The sequence below is a fragment of the Eublepharis macularius genome, chromosome 1 (assembly GCF_028583425.1).
Source record: "Eublepharis macularius isolate TG4126 chromosome 1, MPM_Emac_v1.0, whole genome shotgun sequence".
Classification (NCBI taxonomy): domain Eukaryota; kingdom Metazoa; phylum Chordata; class Lepidosauria; order Squamata; family Eublepharidae; genus Eublepharis; species Eublepharis macularius.
The window spans coordinates 166,834,355-166,856,422 of record NC_072790.1 but is presented as its reverse complement, the minus strand read 5'-3'; the positions used below and the strand labels follow the sequence as shown (position 1 = coordinate 166,856,422).

The 22,068-nt window shown below is 43.5% G+C and overlaps 1 protein-coding gene across 5 annotated transcripts in view; it reads right to left on the bottom strand.

The window, feature by feature from the left end:
• ABCC10 (ATP binding cassette subfamily C member 10) overlaps positions 1-22,068 on the bottom strand; it is a 49,690-nt gene that overhangs the window by 1,965 nt on the left and 25,657 nt on the right. For all 5 annotated transcript variants that reach the window (XM_054977075.1, XM_054977084.1, XM_054977093.1 and 2 more), the window contains 13 exons: positions 19,189-19,287; positions 18,787-18,976; positions 17,959-18,036; positions 16,920-17,102; positions 14,284-14,416; positions 13,485-13,668; positions 11,546-11,889; positions 11,228-11,397; positions 10,632-10,792; positions 6,995-7,248; positions 6,543-6,688; positions 6,062-6,159; positions 4,824-4,936 (listed from right to left, as the gene is read on the bottom strand). In XM_054977075.1, coding sequence (XP_054833050.1) covers positions 4,824-4,936; positions 6,062-6,159; positions 6,543-6,688; positions 6,995-7,248; positions 10,632-10,792; positions 11,228-11,397; positions 11,546-11,889; positions 13,485-13,668; positions 14,284-14,416; positions 16,920-17,102; positions 17,959-18,036; positions 18,787-18,976; positions 19,189-19,287 — 2,153 coding nt within the window. The remainder of the gene's footprint in view (positions 1-4,823; positions 4,937-6,061; positions 6,160-6,542; positions 6,689-6,994; positions 7,249-10,631; positions 10,793-11,227; positions 11,398-11,545; positions 11,890-13,484; positions 13,669-14,283; positions 14,417-16,919; positions 17,103-17,958; positions 18,037-18,786; positions 18,977-19,188; positions 19,288-22,068) is intronic.

Genomic DNA, 22,068 nt, shown 5'->3' with positions numbered 1-22,068 from the left:
CTTCTTAGCAGATGGCTTTTGTTAAAACTGTAATTTTGTGCTCCATGTCTTAACTTATTGAAACCCATCCTGAGGAACCAATTTTTGGATAGAAAGGTGGGATATGCATGCATTAATAAACATTTTGCCCACATTAAAACACGATGTTGATGAAGATAAAGCTGAAATAAAAAACAAAGCTATTTGTAGGAAAGTGGTTGTTACAGGAAGGTTTGCTGCATACTATCTAAATGATGCTAAATGCTACTGTAGTTAGTGCCATTGCAGCTGAAGATAAGGTTCCTGCAACTGAGTAATCAGCATTGTAGAGGTTGAGCATGGGGACTCTGTCCCATCATTATAAGGAAGATACTCTTCAAAGAAATATTGCAAACACTTTTAAATGACATTTTTGCCCCTTATGTAAATATCCTCAGTGGAAAGCTCTCCCGTCAGCCTATATCAGTGTTGTGATATTACCAAAAACTGAGTCCAATAAATGCATCTGTTGCCCTGCCAGAAATACATTCCTACCTAGGTTGCTGTGGTTTGAAGTCCATTTCCTACCAACATGATTGGTAAAAGTTGAAACAGGGAAATCTGCCAGGAAGCACATTGCCAGGTTGTGTTAGAATACAACAGAAGAGTTCTCTGCCAACTTCCTGTATCACTATTACCAAACAGCATTTAGCTGGAATATCTGTCCTTTGTCAGAGGCATAATTCCATTCCTTGCATGTCTCTGCAAGTCCTGCCTGAGATGAGTTTTGCTCTGGTTTGATAGAGGTCTAAATGTCTTCATACGTATGTTATATTCATCTTTGCCTGATATGAAGTCAATTATTCCAGCAAAATGCACACTGAAGCTGCAGTTGCATAGCTTCAGTCTCACTGAATTCACTGGTCATAGATCCAGAGGAGTTAGCCATGTTAGTCTGTAGTAGCAAAATCAAAAAGAGTCCAGTAGCACCTTTAAGACTAACCAACTTTATTGTAGCATAAGCTTTCGAGAATCACAGTTCTCTTCGTCAGATGCATGGAGGGCAAGAAGAAACTGGTCAGATATAGAGGAGGGGAGGGGAGGCGGGGAGGAGGGATGTATACAACTCCTTTGATATGGAGATGCAAACAGCTCCTTTTGATATGGGGATCAGTTTGCTTGTGTAAAGGTTCAAAGGAGTTTGCCGATCCTGGAAAATGATACCTCTCTCTCAGAAGCCCTGGGTGGAAGACCGCTCCTTGCCTACAGACAGCCCCCCAACCTTAAATGACTTCTCACTTACAATCATGAATCGGCTAGCAGAGTCACCAGCACAGGTACCAGGCCCTGCAACAGACCCAGATGCCAGCTCTGCCCTTATAGCTACCCAGGGAATACAATTACAGGACCCAATGGCATCAACTACACTGTCTCTGGCTCTTACAGCTGCTCATCCTCCCATGTGATATATGCCCTCATGTGCCAACAATGTCCATCTGCTCTGTACATTGGACAAACCAGCCAACCTCTACGCAAAAGAATAAATGGACACAAATCTGACATTAGAAATGGCAACATCCAGAAACCAGTGGGAGAACACTTCAATCTACCAGGACATTCCATCAAAGACTTAAAGGTCACTGTAGTTCAACAGAAACCTTTCAAAAACAAAATCCAACGGGAAGCTGCTGAATTGGAATTCATATGTAAATTTGACTCTGTCAAGCTGGGACTGAATAGGGACTATGATTGGTTATCTCATTATCAAAAGTAACTGATTTCCTTTACAGAAGCAAACTGATCTCCATATCAGAAGGAGCTGTTTGCATCTACTCCGCCCTCCCCTCTCCTCCTCTATATCTGACCAGTTTCTTCTTGCCCTCCATGCATCTGATGAAGAGAACTGTGATTCTCGAAAGCTTATGCTACAATAAAGTTGGTTAGTCTTAAAGGTGCTACTGGACTCTTTTTGACTGAATTCACTGGGATTTAAGCAGCCTAATTTTGTACAGGACTGCTGTCTTTAAGTAAGTTGGGCTCTGATGTGAAGCCTGCACAATTGGATCATTCAATCTGGCAAAGATAAGATACGTAACTTCTACTGAATAGCTTCACTATCCTACAAGAATATGTGGCAGACTCCACCCATAAGAGCATTAGTTTTGAATTTGTTCTCAGTTTGTTTGATTTATACAAGCATGCCCCACTCCAAGGTTGCAGGGCAGGTAATAAGTTAAAATCCAAACACACCAATAATGATGCTTAAACCAAGCACATAATGTCCTATCCTCTTGATCCTTAGAAACGTCTGCATTCTTTGGATTTTGATTTTGTCTACATACTGTATATAATTTGTTATTATGCTATTCTTGCCGAACTTCAGCTTTTCTAGGACTGAAAGTTGTATAAAAACAGTTTGTCATTCAGTACTTAGTTGTTCAGTCTTGCTCTTTAATTTCTCACATCTTCACCCATTTTAAATATGGGGCAAATTACAGATAAGTATACAAATTAATTTAAATACTTTTTAAGAATGCTCCCCCCCAACCCACCAAAATGGGATTCAAGGATCTCTAAGAATATACATGGTTAACTATTTCAGCTTAAAGGTAGGTAACAGAAACAGCAAAATTCTCCAGTCTCTACAATGTCTATTTATAGGATATAAAATCGATGAGAGTTACATATTTTTAAAAGTCCATTGTGAGGCCCCGCCCTACCCGCCGCCGCCCCACCTTGCTCCGCCGTGCCCTTGGGTCCGGCTGGGGTGGTGGCAAAGGAGCGCCCTCGGCCTCAGACTGGGCAGGGGCAGCAGTTTAGCCACTGGCTTCTGCCTCCTACCAGCTGCCTGGAGAGCCTATGGCCGTTCTCCCTCTCTCTCGCTTCCTCGCTCTGGCCGTATTTGCTCTCCCTGCCAACTTCTTCTGGGGGGGGGTCAGTGGGGCCGGGTCTCGGGCCGGGGGAGGTCCTGTTCGGGCCCAGTCCGGGGCAGGAAGGTCCTGCTCCGGACATCCATATTTATCATCTCAGTGTGTGCAATTATGCAAACTGCACCAACTCAATTGTACGGTGAACTACTACAAAGTTGTAAAACCTAACACTACCAGTTCTTGTGACATCAGAGATAAATATTAGATTTGAAAGTAAAAGTTACGTATTTAATCTTGTCTAGTGGTGTGCACCCTCCCAAAATTTGGTAAATCTGATTTTTTTTTTACCATATCTAAGGAAAAATTCAATTTCCTTAATTCCAAATTGATTCTCTAATTTGGTTTAACTATGTTAAAAACATTCAGTAATATTCAGCCATTATTCCCTATAGGGAAATCACTCTGCGAGCTATCCAGTAGGCTTGAGGGTGGTGGTGGCATTTCTCAACCAAACTTCACTAAACTTGAAAGGAAGCTACTTCTAACTGTTCTCTAAAGACCTCCAAAGTTTCATGAATATTGGACTGTGGAGCCAATTTTAAGCCCACCCCCCAAGGTGTCCACAGCCACTCTTCATTATTCCCTATGAGGAAAAATATCTGGGTGCTCTCTGGGGGTGGCATTTTTCAGGCAAACCACCAAATTTACAGGGGACCTATTCCTGACTGTCCTCTAAAGACACTCCCCCAAGTTTCAGGAAGATTGCATCTCAGGGTCCAATTCTATGAGTAAGGTGCCTCCAGCCACTCCACTGTTTCTTATGGGGAAAAAAGTCAAAGCTGACTTCCACTGCAGAAACGCACTGGGGTGCCATGGCCAAAATACACTCTCAAATGCAAACTGAGCTCATCCATGAGAAAGCCCAACAGAACCAAACTGAAGCAAGGGAATGAAATCCCCCAAAACTAAAGAGAAGAAAGAGGACCAACATTACACCAGAGAACCACACCATTCCACCCAAACCGAACCGAAGTGAGGGACAGTGTTGCAACTTAGCACACTGAAGCAAGGGAATGTCTTGTGGTTGTGGCTGGGTACTGCTTGGTTCTGTGCTGTGGTCTTCCCCCACTGGCTGAACCCAGTGTCTAGTTGCTGAGAATGTCACTGGTTCTCTTGGGCTAAGTTGCAGCAGTGGTTTGGGTGGAATGTGCCTTGGCCATGGCAACTTTACCTCAGTGTGTTTCTGCAGGGGAAGTCAGCTTTGACTTTTTTCCTATAGGAAACAATGACATGGCTGGGGCACCTAGTCCAGGGGCCCATAGAATTGGCCCTCAGGGTCCAATCTTCTTGAAACTTGGGAGGTCTTTAGCCAACTGTCAGGAGTAGGTCCCCTGCAAATTTGGTGATTGACTTGAAAAATGACCCCCCAGCCCACTGCATAGCTCCCAGATTGATGTTCCTATAGGAAATAATGGGCAAATTTTACCAAATTAATTCATTAAAAATTCAGAATATCTTTTTTTGATTCAGAATACCTAGACTTCACTGAATCTGAATTCTGAACCAAACTGGACATCCTTAATCCTGATGTCAAATCCATAAATTGTGACAAGGTTGCCAACCAGAAACTCAGACTCTATCTTGGGAACTGTGCATTTCAAAATAAACATGGTCAAAGTATATTTCTTTTCTATATGTTGGTCCCTTAGTTCTCCTGGATTTTCCAGAGATATTCCCCAGAAATATGACTACATTAATGAACAGTTCCTAAAAGCACTTTATTTGGTAAAATAAAAATCCATCTGGCTGAGGTGTTCCCCCATCTGCCATCCACTGTGGCTTATTGTAGCAAGTAGTAAATAGCCTGTTGAGGAGGCTGGCAGTGTGAGAAGTAAAAAAAAGAACGTTAAGACAAGTCAGTTGATCTCTAAAGATCTGAGTAACAGCCTGCTTTGCTTCTCTGAAGACTTGATAGCAGTAGCTGAAAAACTGTACCTGTGAGCGATAGTTAGCACTGTTTTGTCTGCAAATCGCTGACGGATGGTCTGCTGGAGCAATTTGTCTGTATTGTGATCCACACTTGCAGTAGCCTCATCAATGCATAGAACCTATAATTGAAACAAAAGTTTTTTATGTATTGTCGAAGGCTTTCACGGCCGGAGAACGATGGTTGTTGGGGGTTTTCCGGGCTGTATTGCCGTGGTCTTGGCATTGTAGTCCCAATGCCAAGACCACGGCAATACAGCCCGGAAAACCCCCAACAACCAAAAGTTTTTTAAATGAATTATGTAAATGCAGGAAATGAAGGATGTCACAAACTGGTCATTCCTACAACACTCTAAATCCAGTTACCTCGGGTCAGTCAGTTCTTCCAGAGCTCTCTCAACCTCACCCACCTCACAGGGTGATTGTTATGGGGATAATAACAACATACTTTGTAAACCGCTCTGAGTGGGCATTAAGTTGTCCTGAAGGGCGGTATATAAATCAAATATTATTATTATTATTATTATTATTATTATTACTCAATCAGGTCCTAGAATCTTAACATAAGAAGAGCCCTAATAATCCAGCACCTTGTCTCCAACAGGTGCCAAACAGATGTCTCCAGGATGCTCAGAAACTGGGCATGAAATCCTTTCCCATTGTTCATCCTCCAGAAACTGGTACCCAGAAGCATTCTACTACTGAATATAAGTGTTCTATTTGCTATGTTTGGTTGACAGCTACTGATGAACTTAGCCTCTGTGAATCTTTCTAATCCTCTTTTAAAGCCATCCAAATCAGTAACCATAACAACATTCTTAGTAGCTAATTTTATAATTTATTATGCATTGTATTAAAATGTACCCCTCTCATCCTGAATCAATTTCATGTTGTGACCTCAGATTCTAGTGCTAAAAGAAATGAGGGTGAGGGGGAATCCCTCATTCTTTCTCCACACAATGCAGTTTTATAGGCCTTTGTTATGTCCCATCTTAATCACTTATAAACTTTCAAAAGTCCAAATATTTTTGCCACTTTATGTATGGATGTATTCCAATTCTATTATTTTGCTTGCTATTTTCTGCAAATTTCCTAGCTCAATGATGTTATTTTTGAGATGGGGCAACATAAATCCCTTCATGTCTTTCATGTTATGAAGCAGAAATCTGCCCCCATCAACAACAGGCAATGGTTGGCCCCAAATTAAAAAACCTTTCAGTAACCCAGTCTGAAACAATAGCACTCACCTTGGCTTGGGTCAATAGAGCCCTTGCTAGACAAACCAGTTGCCTTTGTCCCACTGATAGACTCTTTCCTTTTTCCCCCAATTCACAATCTAATCCACCTGTGCAGAGCAAGAAAGTGAAGCTACTTTTAGGGTAATCAAATTTAGCCATCCTAGTCAAGAGACTGACAAGATTCAAAACACACATATTATTAGCACTGATCCATATGAATTACACACTTCAGAAAGGAGAGATAAGCTGGAATGTTATGGAACTTCATCAAGAAACAAAAAGGTTGAAAAGTCCTTTATTCTCATCCCAAAATTTCACTGGTAAAGACTTCTGTTAATAAAACTTACCAGACTCACAGTTAACATCTACAATAATTTCCACTGGGACCCAACCATAACCACCTTTTTGGGTATTATCAGATTCTTCTCATAGTTTTCAAGACTACAAGATCCTGAATCTTGATACTCATTTCCGCCCTTGCAAGCCTCACCCATCTCTGTAATCACTTCCCGCAGATAGCACTGCTCCAGGACTTGGTACAAGTCAGTATCTGTGTGTTGCCCTTGAGGATCCAAGTTCTCACGGATTGTCCCACTGAATAAAAATGGGTCCTGTGGGATGATGGCCATTCTAGACCTAAAAGACAGAATAAAGCAAGGCTTGCTAGGCAGAAACATCTTAAGATGGCCAGCCTTGCTGATCTCATCAACTGTCCTCAGTTCAAGCCAATGCAAAAGAAATAGGGAAATGCTGGACCTATAACACACAAGCAGAGTGACTCTTCAGTGGTTTAATCTGCCACAACTAAACTAAAAAATGTCTGGGCAAGAACCACCACTTACTAGCCCCATGACAATGGCACTCCACCAGAACCTGCTGGAAGAAAAAGGATTTTCCAGGTGTATATTAAAAGTTATTGATATCCCTGTTGAATCTACTTACCTCAGCTTCTTCAGGCTAACAACATGATGGTTGATATTGTCTAGGAGAATTCGGCCACCTTTCAGTTCCACCATACGGAAAAGAGCCAAGAAGAGAGTGGATTTGCCAGATCCAGTGCGCCCAACTATTCCTACCTTCTCCCCAGGATAGATGGTAAAAGACACCCCATCCAGGGCATTGGGCAGCTCAGGCCGATAGGCCAGTACAACTTGTTGGAATTCTATGTGACCTTGACTTGGCCAATCAGGTGCCACCTTGAAAGAAGAAGAGATTAAGTGTGAGTGATCATGAATAGCTTCTACCTCCCAACAGGTCCTTCTGTTGGCTCATTTTGATCCGGCCTTTTAGAATACAAGTGTAGTGAAATGACATCTCACCCATTTAATGTACAGACTTTAATTTGCATTCTGATCAGAGGTTAAAAAACAACAACCTTCCTGGATAAGCCAAAGCTGACAGAGATTCTGTTTTTTTTCTAGCTAGTTATCGGTTTGCCTAGTTATAAGGAAGACATCATATTTTAAAGTGGGGTATCTAACTGATAGAGCAAGAGAGTTTCCTCACTGTTGTCCCTTGTTAGGTGCAGCAGTTTCTCAAGATAGAGATCAATCACTTCTGGACTAGGAACTACTCTGGAAACCAAATGCACTAAAAAACCAAGAGGTTTGGATTGTCTCAAGGGTTGCCATGAGAAAAAATAGTTTCTTAGGCAGACTGGAGGATTTGCTGGCAAGACGGACTTTTCCAATCCTCCCTCATTGAAGGTGGAGAGGGAGATTATTACATTGTGTATTACACTGGGAATCTGTTCTTCCAGCAAAGGAGACCCTTTTCTCTTGCCAGATGGCAAGCCCTCCCTACAGTGGAAGCAGAGGGGTGATACAAGAAGATCCCCTGGGAGGAGAGACTTTGCCCATGCAGAAGAAGAGAGGTTGAAACAACAGAACATGTTTTCTCCACTGCCCTCTCCACCAATCGATCTGTTTAAAGTATATATCCCTCCTACTTGAAAGATTTCCAGGCTGCACAAACAAAGCATATGTAAAAATGTTGCTCATAGATGAAAATGAGCATGAAAATGAGCATCAACTGCAAAATTTTGTGCAACCGTTTATAAAACTCGGCAAAATACCCAAGGAAATAATGAATAGTAGTAATAGTAGTAGTACATCAAGCTACTGTTATTGGAGGGATACAAATTAGTGGGCATGATGATTCTTCTGTCATATTACTGTATTAATCTTTTAAAATTATTTATCTGTAAATATTCTCTTTGAGCTTTTGACCCATTTTGGTAATAGATTTTAAACTAAATTATGAGACGTGCAACTTTTTGCTTTGTGTTATGCTGGTCTAATGACGGTAATAAAATTCAGTGAGTGTCTGAACATTGGTTCTGTGGCATTCCTCTTTAAACAACACCTTTTCTTCTCTGATCAAAGGAACTTTTTGAATGTAGATGTGATAGGGCGTCTTCATCCTCAGGTTGAGGCGTAGGCTTCCCTTTCATGGTACAGGGAATACAGCCCTTCAAGCATGTGCACTTAACAGGCACTGGCGGTAGCTCCCACAGATGCTCTGCCATTTCTAGAACAGGCCCAATGAGCTCAGTTCTGTAGGCCAATGAGCTCAGAGTCTGACCAACAGAAGCCTCTAAAGCTGTGCAGCTGCTGGGCTCTGTGCTTATGGCTTGGGTGGTTGAGAGGAGGAAGAGGAACAAGCACCTCCATGCTTGATACTGAGATTATTTCTCAGTTCTGGCATCTCATTGAGGAGATCCTACACCACCACTTGGTCTTACCTATCGGCAGAATTCCAAGTGGAAAGAACCTCCATCAATCACCAAGGTGGGAAAACAGCGTGAGACCCAGATTCTTCATGCAGCACTGCCTACACATGCTGATTGCAGATGCAAAGATAGACACCATTTTGAGCTCTCTAGGGATCCTGGACTGATGATGATGAGAGATGACTAGCTGCACTGTGCAGTCTGGGTGCCAAAGAAGTCAGCTGCTATGCAACTGGACTTGCCATTGGCCTTAGAGATAGCAGCACAGGCTGCATTCCATGAATGGGACCATTACTGCATTCCGTAGTTCATCCCAGCCCAGGGAGTCCCCCTCTCTGCAACAGGCTGCATAGAAGCTGAGAAGTGCCTTTGTAGGGAAGAGAGTGGTTCAAATAGAGGGCTACCTGCTCACTGCAGTGCTGCCACTGTGATGTGAAATCCACTGTGATGTGTAAGGTTCTCACCACACCCGGACCTTTCTTTCTTTGAATTTTTAAAAAAATTCTCCCATCTTTTCATTAACTAAAGAAGTTGATGAGGAAGTAAGCAGAAGACAGCAAACTGTGATGGCCAGGTGGTTCTTCAATGAAAGGCCATCAAACCCTCTGCTCTCCTGATGAAAGCAGTATCGGGATGGGAAGAGACTCTTCCACTGAAAGAGGCAGAGAGGAGCTCAGTCCCCACTGGGATGGGTTTCTTTCCCCAGGATACTTTGCTCCACTGAAGGAGAATTACAACCAGGGCAGATTCTATAACTAACTCTATGAGCCACCAACAATGGTGGGGTACCAGTGCAGACTAAGTCATCCTATGTATGGGGACTGTGGGGAACTGGATGTTCTTCATGTCTGATAGCTCAGATGAGTATTGACAAGCAGATATGGGGTGTGCAGTTCAGTTCAAACAATTTGGATTAAAATACCTAATTTTGGCTGATTTGGTAAAATCTGAGTATTCTGAATCAAAAACCAGGTATTCCAAATTTTTACTGATTTTTCAATAAAAATTCTGTAAAATTCAACCATTGTTTTTCTATGGGAAACTATCTGGGGGCTATTCGGTGGGCTATGGGGGATGGGTCATTTTTCAACCAAACTCGGTTCAGTTTGATTTGCGTGGAATGGATGTGACTTTCTGATGTTGTGCTGGTCCCCTTGCTTCACTTTAGTTCTGGAGAGATTCCATTCCTGTGCTTCAGTTTGGTTCTGTTGGGTTTTCTCAGGGATGAGCTTAGCTTGCATTTGGGAGTGTGCCTTGGTCATGGCAGCTTGCCCTAGTGTGTTTCTGCAATGGGAGTCAGCTTTGACATTTTTTCCCCATAGGAAACAATGGAGTGTGACTGGGGATACTTTGTTCAGGGGCCTATAGAATTGGACTCCGGGGTCCAATTTTCCTGAAACTTGGGGGAGGGGATCTTTAGAGGATAGTCAGGATTAGGTCGCCTGAAAATGTGGTGAAGTTTGCTTGAAAAATGCCATTCCCAGCCCCTAGATATTTTTCTCCATAAGGAATAATGGAGAGCAGCTAGGACATCTTCTTTGAGGGCTCATAAAAACAGTCCAATATTCATGAAACCTGGGAAGTCTTTAGAGGACAGTCAGGAGTAGGTTCCCTCCAAGTTTGGTTGAAAAATGACACCCCCCAAGCCTACTGGATAGCCCCCAGATTGATTTCCCCATAGGGAATAATAGCTGAATATTACCAATTTTTTTTGGAAATTGCTGGACTGTATTAGCAAATCAATTCAGGAAATTCTGGTTTTTTCTCAGATTCAGAAAAAAAATTCAGATTTACCATTTTTTTGGTGGGTGCACACCCTTAAGCAGAAACCTAACAAGAAGCTCTTACCTGGAGTAGCCCCTCCTGAGGCTCTATGGGAATTTCTGTTGCATATTCCTCTGTCCGTTCCACACTCACCATCATGGTCTCTGTTTGTGTGAAGCTGGTTATGAGCCCAGACAGCAAGTTTGTGACTGAAAGAGCATAGGAAAGGGCAAGGCCTACAAGCCCTAAAAGGAACAACAACAACAAAAGACACCCACAAAAAGCATCAGTGAGAGAATGTACAAACCACATCTCTGAAACAAACTAAAAGGAACAGAGAACTACTTGAAATGATAGGTGGTTACTGAACTCTTTCTGATAGGGTAATGAGAAGACACTATCACCTGGAAGAACCTGTAATTCCAGGTCTTCACCAATGGAACTTCAGAATTGCAATTAAACTTTTCAAAATCCTCCTGGAGCATCTTGGAAACTAAGTGGATCCATTAACCTCCAAAGGTGCCATCTTAATTTGAAGGGGGCAGAGATTGATGTTGCAGATCTGGGAATGGTGGAAAGCTACACTTCTCTGAGCTGAAGAAGACAGACATCAGTGGAAAGGCATAGCATTAGCCACAAATGAAAATGCCTTCAACAGAGTCCCATGTCAGGTGGCTCACCTGGGTTCCCCAGTTTCCTCTGATGCTGGATGATAGCAATCACTGCAATAGCTGTAACAACAGCAACACCAATCATCTGAAGCCGAATGTCCAACCATTGCATGGCAGTGTTACTGGCAAAACGACAGCGTTGGTTGAGTTCCAGTCGCAGCTGATTCTCCGTCTCAAACCTAGATTGGATACAGCCCTGAGGTTAGCATCAAAAACTGTTCCTTTGCAGCAGCTGCTGCCTCTTTTACCAGTCATCACAAGGCCAAATCTTCAAATCTGAACTTCCTTGTATGTCTAGATGTTCCATGACTGAACAGCAAAACTCACCTGCCTGTGGTCCTGGTAGCCCGGATAGTGCTGAGGCCCGTCAAGGTTTCTGAGAAGTGAGTGTAGATAGGGGACAGAGTGAGACTGTAGAGACGCTTGAGTTCCCGGGAGGTGCGCCGGTAATAGCGCTGAATGGAGTAGTAAACAGCCACCAAGGGCAGTAGGACTAGGCCAATCCAAGGTAGCCCATAGGTGATCATTACCAGCATACCAAGCAACCCAAAAACATTGGCCAGGAAGATGTTGAGAATGAAGGGCAGGCTGTCATCCACACAGTACAAGTCTGAGGAGAAACGGTTGAGGATCCGGCCTGTTGGCGTAGTATCAAAGAAGGTCATTGTGGCCTGCCAAGAATCAACAGTGGTGAGAGTCACAGTGGGCTGTGATATACCGTGCTACTGTGGGCAATTTCAAATATTATTTTTTCCCCACACAGAGATTAATCTATGCTAGGAATAGTAATCATTTCATAATGTATCATAAGGGTGTTTTCCATGATGGAAAAAATAATACATGAAGCAGTCCTGAAAATTTACTAGATCAAATGAGGAGTCTGTCTGAAAGTATCATAAATAGTTTGTTCAATAAAAAAAAACTTGTATATGTCTGTGGGACCAATCCAGCTATAAACATCCTGAAATACAACGGGCTGTAGCAGAAAACCACACCCAAGTGAGAGGAGTAGAACAATACACTTCTTGTGTGTTCACAACTTTTTAAAAATGTCATTTATACCCCACTTTTCCCCCAATGGGGATCCAAAGCAGCTTACCTCCATTTTTGCCCCTCACAACAACCCTGTGAGGAAGGTTAGGCTAAGAGTATATGACTGCTCAAGGTCACCCAGCAAGTTTCCATAGCAGAGCAGGGAACCAAACCTGGGTTATCCAGATCATAGTCTATCACTCTAGTGGCTATACCACACTGTTTCTATCTGGTTAGATACACCTATTACCACCACTGAATTGTATATATCATTGTATATATCAGCCAGCAGTCAAGAGGACAAAGCACTGCTAAGTCCATCTTTATTATCTTCTGTTTTGCACCTCACAGTCCCTGGTGAGCAGCCCAGACCCCACCCTCCTCACTAAGCTCTGTTTGGCTGGTACAGGAAAGGGGAGAAGGTGGCAAAGAGAGAGTGAAGGACAGAAAGTGCATAGCAGGTTCACACCTAAGGTTACCTCACAGTACAGCACTGGAGGGGAGGGAGAGAAGGACTGAGTGGTGGTAGAGGGATGCACTAGGTAAAGGTGACAACAGTCGCAGCCCTTCACTTTCTCAGGTGCTAACTGATGGTGTATGGCAGCAATGCACCTAACACAGTGTCATACTTACATGTACCTATTAAGTGTATAATCAGCAAATATCCTATCCAATTAGGTCTCTAGAATCAAAGCTTAGTGGGAAGGAAACCTTACCCACTTTCTCCTTCCAGCATAAGTTATGAAGAAAGAAGGGGAGAAATGTTTTGTTTGAAACTAGCTGATTTGTACACTGCAAATCCTAGGTCTCATCCTAGTATTCCAGCCATAAAACTTATTGGTGAGCAAGAGACCTTGAACAAGTTAATGTTTCTGTTTAACTTCAGTTCACATGATTCTTGTGAGGACAGAAATAAGAGCTTTATAGCACTTTTTACACAGAAAATGATGTTATAAAAATTTGACTTTTTTTTTTGCAATGAGCTCCTTTCAATACTACTCTCATATAGAGAGGATTATTACTTTTCTGTTTAAATAAAAACCTCCCTGAGAACAGCCATAGCAATAAACTTGAGGACTTTAGCAATAAACAGGATATGTTATAAGACAAAACATAAAACAGGCAAGTGACAGTCCTATTTCAGCAAGGTGGGGCTGAGGAGAAGCTCCCTTTCGCTGCCGACTTGGTGCTGTCCCCTTGCAGATCTTGCAGAATCCACCTGATAGACATTTACTTTCATCACCCTCCTGAGCAGTCGATCATGAATGACTGTAGCAGCACGGATGGTGCCACAGGCAAAGAGGAAGGCCCGAAGGATGGTGAAGACAGAGTTTGCCCCAGCAATGCAGCCATAGACCATCAAATAAAACTTCACATCCAAAGTGTCATTTGAAGGGATGGGGGCCAGGACTGGGGAACTGAGAGAGAGAGAAAGACTAGGTTAGTTAGGATAGACAGTTTGCCAAGCCACCCATTTTCCAGCCTCCTGCCCAGCTCTTCAGCTTTCACTGACTCTCCAAGTGTTGACAGGCATCCCTATATGAAGGCTCCAGGAAACATGATCATCCTTACTCCATCCCACTGTGTTTTTGTCAGTCTAGAAGACCAAGTGCTAACCACTTCAGTCAGTGCAATACAGAAGGCTACATGCTCCACCCATGTTTTAGATATCAGCAGGCAATTCATACTCACAGTATTCCTTCTATTTTATTTTCCTAGATTCATTCCTCCCCAGGAAACTTAGAATGTCCTGTATTCTATCCAGGGCCTACTGTTGTTTGGGCTGATGGGAAAAAAACTTAGCTTTAACAGGCTAATGATCCAGTCTTTTGTCCTAGTGACGCTGGGAGAAATTCAGACTATTGCTCCTCATGGATTACTCTTGATGGCAAAGTGTAAGAAATCATGGGAGGCCTTTATAAAGCTGATCACATTGCTAGAAATGCTTCCTATTTTCTCTATCCAAAGCACCTCCTCAATTTCCACCTGATAGGTCAGTTCTGAAATTCATCTTGTAATTTATGTTCACATACATGAGTCCCTCATGGGAGAACAGCAGCAGTTGTGAGGAAGGCAGAGATGACAAGCTCCTGACAGAGGTATTCTCTACATGGGGTAGGCTAGAAATCCAGTTGGACAGCCACCAATCAGAGATATTTCTGGAAGCTGCAGAAATGCACATGCAACAGTGAATGCAGTTTAACCCTACTAGATCCAAACAAACTATCTTAGGACACATTCATGCAATGAAATAAAAAAAATAACTCTTACTACAAGGTAACATTTCCTCTATTTTTATGAGAAAAGTAGTTCTAACATGAAAATTTGAGAAACCATCTGCAGACTTTTCTACAGGAGAAAAAGGTCAGGGGAAGAAGTTTCTTCCAAAATTACTTGAAACAGTTACTTGGCCCATGTACACATCAGTCCATGAATACTGACTCAATTCCTGGAGCAGCCAGAATCAGGCCATATCATAGCTGTCCCTCTAAACAAGAACATCTTCTGTCTACACTTTGCACTTCACAACTTCACAAAACTCACACTGCTTTGGAGGCTCTGACTAAACCTATTTGACCGTCATAGAAGAAATGATCTCTAAGAGGCAGCACCTTCAGATGGAGTCTAGAATCTTGAGCTTAAAAAACAAATCTTGGATACAGGTAGGAAAAGATACATAAATATACTTTTACGTAATGTATACAATGAGCTTGTTTTTTGTTTAAAAAAAACATGTCAGGAGTAGAGATCGGTACGAACAGCAATACGAACTAAAAAAAGCCACAAACAGCCCAATCAGCTGTTTGTGAACAAGCTGTTCCTGAGGCCCCATTCTAAACGAATTCTCAACGAACAGGTGGTTGCTGCAAGCCTCATTCCTTGCTGTTGGTCAAGCCAGACAGTCAGGCACCTGCAATCAATTCCCTTGGCAATCAGAGACAGGGACTGCCTGAATTCTGTCTGAACTCCTGCTGTTGCCCTGGAAACCCCAATCTAAGCTTGATAGGCAGGTCTTCCTTTCAAGTGTGGAGCTCCAAATTTGTTACAAGGAAGCAAGAGCAGGGGGGAGGGGGGCTCCCAACTCTGGTTTTGCAGCCAGTGGAGAGACAGTTGTTGTTGGCATTTTGAGAGAGAGACAGGGAGAGTGCATGGGAGCTTGAATTTTCTTTGTGTGTGGTGGGATAGGGATATACTTCTTCAAGTTCCAAGACTGCTGCCAGGCTGTGGGCCAAGCTATTATTTATTACTGGTACCTTTCCTGCTGGCTGCTCAAGTAAGGTTTCTGGGAGTGGTGCAGTAGGGATCTATCCCTTCAAGTTCCAGGGCTGCTGCCAGGCTCTGGGGCCAAGCTATTATTTATTATTGGTACATTTCCTGCTGCCTGCTCAGGTAGGGTTTCTGGGAGTGGTGTGGTAGGGATCTTGATGGCTGGAGGAGAGCCTGCTGGCCCCCACAAACAACGAATATGTTCATGAACAGGTCATGTTCGTCAGTGTTCATTGTTCGTGGATGGCAATGTTCGTGGATGGCAATGAACAACGAACACCATGTTTGGTGTTTTTTTTCTGTTCGTGCCCATGTCTAGTCAGGAGCCCTAAAAGGGATAAGAAAAGTGGAAATGATTTATAAGGGCAGGAAGACATAGCCCAGGGTCCATGGGAAGTGAATGGTTCTTGTATCATCTCATGTTATACGCGGTGGAATCTCCACGTCTACCCCCCCATTTTCTGTATTTATAACATAAATTACCAACATCCTTCTGCTTCCTGGAGGGTTAAAATCTTGCTTTTTAGAAACAAAAACTGCAAACTCAGAATGTTAGGAATTTGTATAGGCTGATTTCATGTTTTATTTCTTTGAGTTAAATCATTTAACATGTCTTTTAAATTTAAAGAACTCTCTGAATAGCTTACAAAGATGGAAATAAACCATAAATATAGAATACCATAAAGTCATACAGTTCACCTAGAAACAGAAACAAAGGCTATGAAGCACAGACACAGTCGGTCTTCCCCATGCTTTCCCGGAATCAATCACCATAGCTGTCATTTCACCTCCACTACTGGATGGCCTTTTTATGGAAAATTGGACATTGCTCAATTGCTCTAGCACTATTGCCATGATTTACTAATAAAGCATACGTTTTTGTGTGATAGAGCTCTTTTAATCAGATGCACAAAGGGAATTCTCAGTGTCCAAAAGGAAAGCAGATTATATCTGGGAGGGAATTCCAGGAATAGGGTGCTACCACAGAGACAGTTTTACCCGCTAGTTGCCACCCTATTGTCAGAAAGCAGAAGCACCCAGAAAACATGACCAAAGAAGACAGGCGGATTCCTAGGGAAGCAGATATTCCTTCAGGTTTTGTTCCCAATGGCAGGCAGATATTTGCGGGGGAGTGTGTGTGTCAGGGGTTAGATCAGACCTAGAACCTGGAATTGTACCGGGAAACAGGCTGGAGGACAGTATAGATCCAGTAACACTGGTAAAATGTGTTTGGTTGGACAAGTCCTAATGAACAACATGGCTACTATGTTCTGAACCAATTCCGGTTTACCCAAAAGTCCTTAAAAATAGCCCTACTGTCTGAACAGGATGCAGGATTTCTAGGATGTACAGAAAACCAAGAACAGAGGAGAGGAAGGTGAAAGCAATGAGTAATTTTTACCTTGCATCAGCAGTAGAGACAGGAGGATGGACAATGCTAGGCAGCTCCCAACAGCCAGCCAATATGCTCTATAGACCTGGAAAGCCACTGCCCCTTCTTTCTTCTCTTCCTCCTGCTTGAGAAGGCAACTTGGTTGCTCTCCTTCAGCCTCTACATCCTCCTCTTGGATGTATTCTGTGGGGCCTTTGAAAAGAGAAATAGAACTGCAGAGCACAGGATGCAAGCAAAGATCCCCATTGGACCAAAGTAAGGAGACTTCCATTAGATCTGTGTAGCGCCTCTCCCTTGTTTTATAATACAGTCCAAGCCAAGTGCATTCCTTAATGTAGATTACAAAACAAGTGTCTAGGGAAGGTATACAAATTTGTATGTATACACCAAGACACCATGCTTTCCCCTCAGAACCTTCCCTAGTACCTTGAGGAATATAATTTGCCTTCTTGTAAGGACACACAGTATAAACTCTTTCTAAATCTATTTGCTAGTAATCATGGACCATTCTAGACAGCTTTTTAAGTGCAGTTAACTGAAGCATTATAGTGCAGATCCAGGCATATGTTGTCAAGGTTGTGCTTCTGATTCAGGCTTGTGGATTTTCCCCAGTATTCAAGTCACAATATTTTGCTGCTGGAAAAAATTGTTTCCCCTTCCCCTGGAAGCACATGAATTACATTTTTCAGTGTTGATGGAATGCATCTGTCACAGTATCAGTGGAATCTGTTGGCTATGTCTGTGACATCACTGCTATCCAGAAACAAAATCCATGTGCCCCCCTGCTCTGCAATGCCTATGCCATTTTGTAACTCATTTATTTAAACTGAAAAGAGTGGGAAAATCATACAAAGCTACTTTTCTCCCAGCAATGTCATCCCTTCATTTTGTGAATTTGCTTTTCATGGTCTTTTGTGTACAATTTTTTGGAGGTTGGGCACTCTGCCTCTCCAATGCTGCAATCCACATCTCTCCTGATTTTTTGCCTGATTGCCCTTGATCCCAATCTGCCATACGAATACACTCCTGAAGGTGCCAAGATACTGACTTTTGTCTGCGTTTCTCTTGTCTTTCTCTCTAAGCTTAGGAGCAGCTTCCACCAATGGCAGAATTTCAGATGGAGTTCCTAGAAAAAGGAAGAGAACTGTTAGAAAATATGTCAGCTGCAGTGCTGTATCGCTTATCTAAGGCTCCAGATACTGAGTTGGATTCAGACTAAATTTTCTGTTAATGGAAGACATAACTTTTCTGCTTCTTCTTCCCAATATGGCCTGTTGATCTCTCCAAAATGATGCTCCTGGGGGACAGGGAGCCATTGGGGGGGGTGCTCAGAGGGCTACAGCTTGAGAAGAAAGGCAGAACAGTTTTGATCCATTGATGGAAGTGCCTCTGTTAAAGGAAACCAAACTTTGGATTCAACTCAGTAACTTTATTTCTCTGTAAGACTTGTAAAATTCCTGTTCACCAGTTGCCCACTCTCACTCCATCCATATCTATCTAGAATCTTCCTCTGTTCTTTTCATATAGCAATTTCCTTCTCTCCAACCTTGTTTTTGTTCCTCCCTGTCCTTTACACACCACTTTCCAACTTTAAACTTTATTTTCTAAGTTTCCATCTGAACTTTTTATATCCAGCCACAGAGCCGACTCCAAGGGGGTACCAATATAAAAAAGAAAAATCCACTAGAAACAATGGAGCCATCATAACCTCTTCAAAAGAGGCTGCTCAGCCATTTAACTTCTCAGTCCACCCCTTTATCCACTTGATGTGAAAACAGCAATCTGCTTCACCCTGCAAATTCTCACTCTAAGGAGGCAAGTCAGAATCCAAGCCTCAGAGAGACAGAGCAAACCAACAGAAGGCACCAGTTTATACCTGTCCTGATTATTCTCCCACAGTCCATCAGCAATACAGTATCAGCATTTTCTAAAAATTCTGTTCTGTGAGTGCAAAGAATTCTGGTCTTCTTTCTAAGAATTCCTAGAATGCACTTCTGCATAAGGTGATTGGCTACATCTGCATCGACAGCTGCCAGTGGGTCGTCAAGAAGGTATATTTCCTTCTCCTAAAAATAATAGTGAAATAGATAAAGCGAGTATTGCAAAGGGTGGTAACAAAATATCAACAGAAAAACATCCCTTTTCCTTCCAATCCTAATGATGCTTAAGGGCAGAGCCCGCTGGCTGCTAAGGATGACTGTTGGATGAGACCCTTATGCTCCCTCAAGTTCATTTCATTATTTTGTCCTCTTCTGCTGCTCATCTAGTCCTTATTTACCTGGTACACAGCTCTAGCAAGAGCAATTCGAGCTTTCTGTCCCCCGCTGAGGGTCACTCCATTCTCACCTACCTCTGTTTGATCACCTGCAGGTAAGATCTAAAAGATAAACACATTTAAAAAGTAATGCTACAATATTTCATTCTATCTTACGTCTTCTTAGTAAGATTTTTTTGTGCACTGTGTACCCTATCCAGAACTGTATAGAAACAAAAAGATAGAAAAGTACGATCCAGGACTCCCAAGTAATTCACAGCTGTAATGGCCAGGCACTAAGGACTCTGCAGAGAACCCAAGCGAATAAGTGTTATTCAGCATTATTAAGAAGCAGGCAACATACTAGTTCTATAGTTTTCTTCCAAATCCATGAAAGGAAGGGAAGCAGACACCACCTCACTGTGTGGAAGTTGGAGGCACTGTTAGTACCACGGTGCGTGGAATGTGAGGAAGCAACTGATAGCAAGCTATTCCTATAAGCTTGAACCAAAAGTTTTTTTCATTCTTCTATTCAGACTTCTGTTCTAATCAGAAAGAACATTAGATCAAACCAATGCGTACTGCAAAAGAGGAGCTTCTCCCTCAAAAATCATGTCCCCCAAAATACAATCATCTAGTTAATAACACATCGGCCCCTTCAAAAAAACGTTATCTCTGTTTAAGACTCAGTCAATGAATCAGGTTAAGTATTTTAAATGGGGGCTCAAACACAACAAGCTTTCTTTGGATTGGGGCAACTGTGTACAGAAATCCACATACATAACACAGAACGCAAAATATAACAGAAGTCCAGCAACTTTTTAAAGACTAACAACACTGGCTGCTTAATACGCTTTTATGAGTTAAGAGTAGACATGGACATGATCTGAATTATGATTTCAAAAAAACCCCGATTTTGGCGTTTGCGATCGTGAGTCAGCTAATCGGTTCCGTCCACAGCAACTGATCCAGCAGTCGGGGGTTTGCTTGTTCGGGACTTGATCGGATATATCGGTTTCTGTTCGGAATTGCAGACACTCTGGCGCCAGTAATTTATTCCCGGGGCAACGGAGCCAGGGGAATGAGCTGTGTTTGCCCTCCTTCTGTCACCCTTGAAACACGAATGGAAGCCCAGCTTTCCTTGATTAGCAGGCTTCCTTCCAACCACAGAGCAGCAACCCAGGGGAGGGAGGGGGAAGGGGGTGTTCTGAAGCCATGGGCACAAAGGAAAGGCAAAAGGCAGCGCGGGAGGCAGGGAGGCTGCCTGCGCCGTTCGTCTTTCCCCAGGACAAGGGGCGCACGGGCAAGTCGGCTGCCCCTTGTCCTGGGGAAAGGCGAAGGCAGCGTGGGAGGCTGGGAGGCCGCCTGCGCCGTTCGCCTTTCCCCAGGACAAGGGGCGCACGGGCAAGTCGGCTGCCCCTTGTCTTGCGGGGCAGGTGAATGGTGTGGGCAGCCACCGAGCCACTCGCGCTGCCACCAGCTCCACAGCGCAGCGGGACAGCCGGCTTGCTGCGTGGGCGGGGGGGGCGACCCAGGAGTGCACGCGTGCGTGCAAGAGCATGACTACGGTTGCCCTGGGCACTGGCAACCGTAGATCCGGCCCTGGGAATGTCCCCTCCCTGAGGGGAGGCGGCTCGTTGCCTAGTTAAAAACTTCCCCCCCTCTACTCTAAGTGTGTGTGTGTGTGAATGTCCCCTCCCTCCCTGAAGGGAGGCAGCTCATCGCCGCCTCCCCCTGCCCACTGGGCCTGGCGGCCGCTGCCACCAACCACCATTCCTATATTGCTGGAAACAGCAGGGTGCCCTCCCGCTTTGGCCTTCCCGATTCCAGATCGGAAATGGGACTTGATCGGTTAGAATCGGTGGCCTGGGTTTGGCAGCGGCCCGGATCCACGAATGGCTTAATCAGTATTTTTTTTTTGGATCGTGCCCATCTCTAGTTAAGAGTTTACATCACTGGATGCATAGAGTGTACGTCTGTAATGGTTACTTGCATTCAGAATTACAACCAACAGACGAGTGTGAGAAGTCATTTCAAAGAGAAGACAGTGTGAAACAATACCAACCAAAGAGAAAGCATTCAATTCAGAGTGGGTGAGGACCCCTTCTAAATGTAGAAGATGTACCTTCCCTGATTATATATTATGTTTATCCTAGTCTGCATAGAGAGGCTGTGACTCAGTCATAGAGCATCTATTTTGCACGTAGCTCCCAGGTTCAATCCCTGGCATCTCCAGTTAAAAGGATCAGGTAAGTAGATGATGTGGAAAACCTTGACCTGAGATTCTGGAGCGCTGCTCTGAGTCAGAGCAGACAACACTGACCTTGACAGACCAACAGTCTGATGCAATATAAGGCAGCTTCATGTGTTCTTGTGCCCATCTCCTACAGTCCAGAGAGGTCCTCACCCACACTGTGAGGACTGATTGAAAATGGGGTTTTTCACTGCTGCTTTTGGGGCGGGGGCATTGAGCTCCTCTCCTAAGTCTACTGTCCATTTAAACAGCTGGCCACCCTTACCCCACAGGGTCTGAATGCTCCAGGCTGTGCAACAACAACAACAACAACATTTGATTTATATACCGCCCTTCAGGACAACTTAATGCCCACCCAGAGCGGTTTACAAAGTATGCCATTATTATCCCCACAACAAAACACCCTGTGAGGTGAGTGGGGCTGAGAGAGCTCCAGAGAGCTGTGACTAGCCCAAGGTCACCCAGCTGGCTTCAAGTGGAGAAGTGGGGAATCAAACTCAGTTCTCCAGATTAGAGTCCCGCACTCTTAACCACTACACCAAACTGGCTCTATCTAAAAGGAAGACTATGTTCCCCCCCCCCAAGACTTGTATCAAGAAAAATTGGGGGTCATCTTAAATTTGCAAACACACACTGAGTGCTGCATCTTG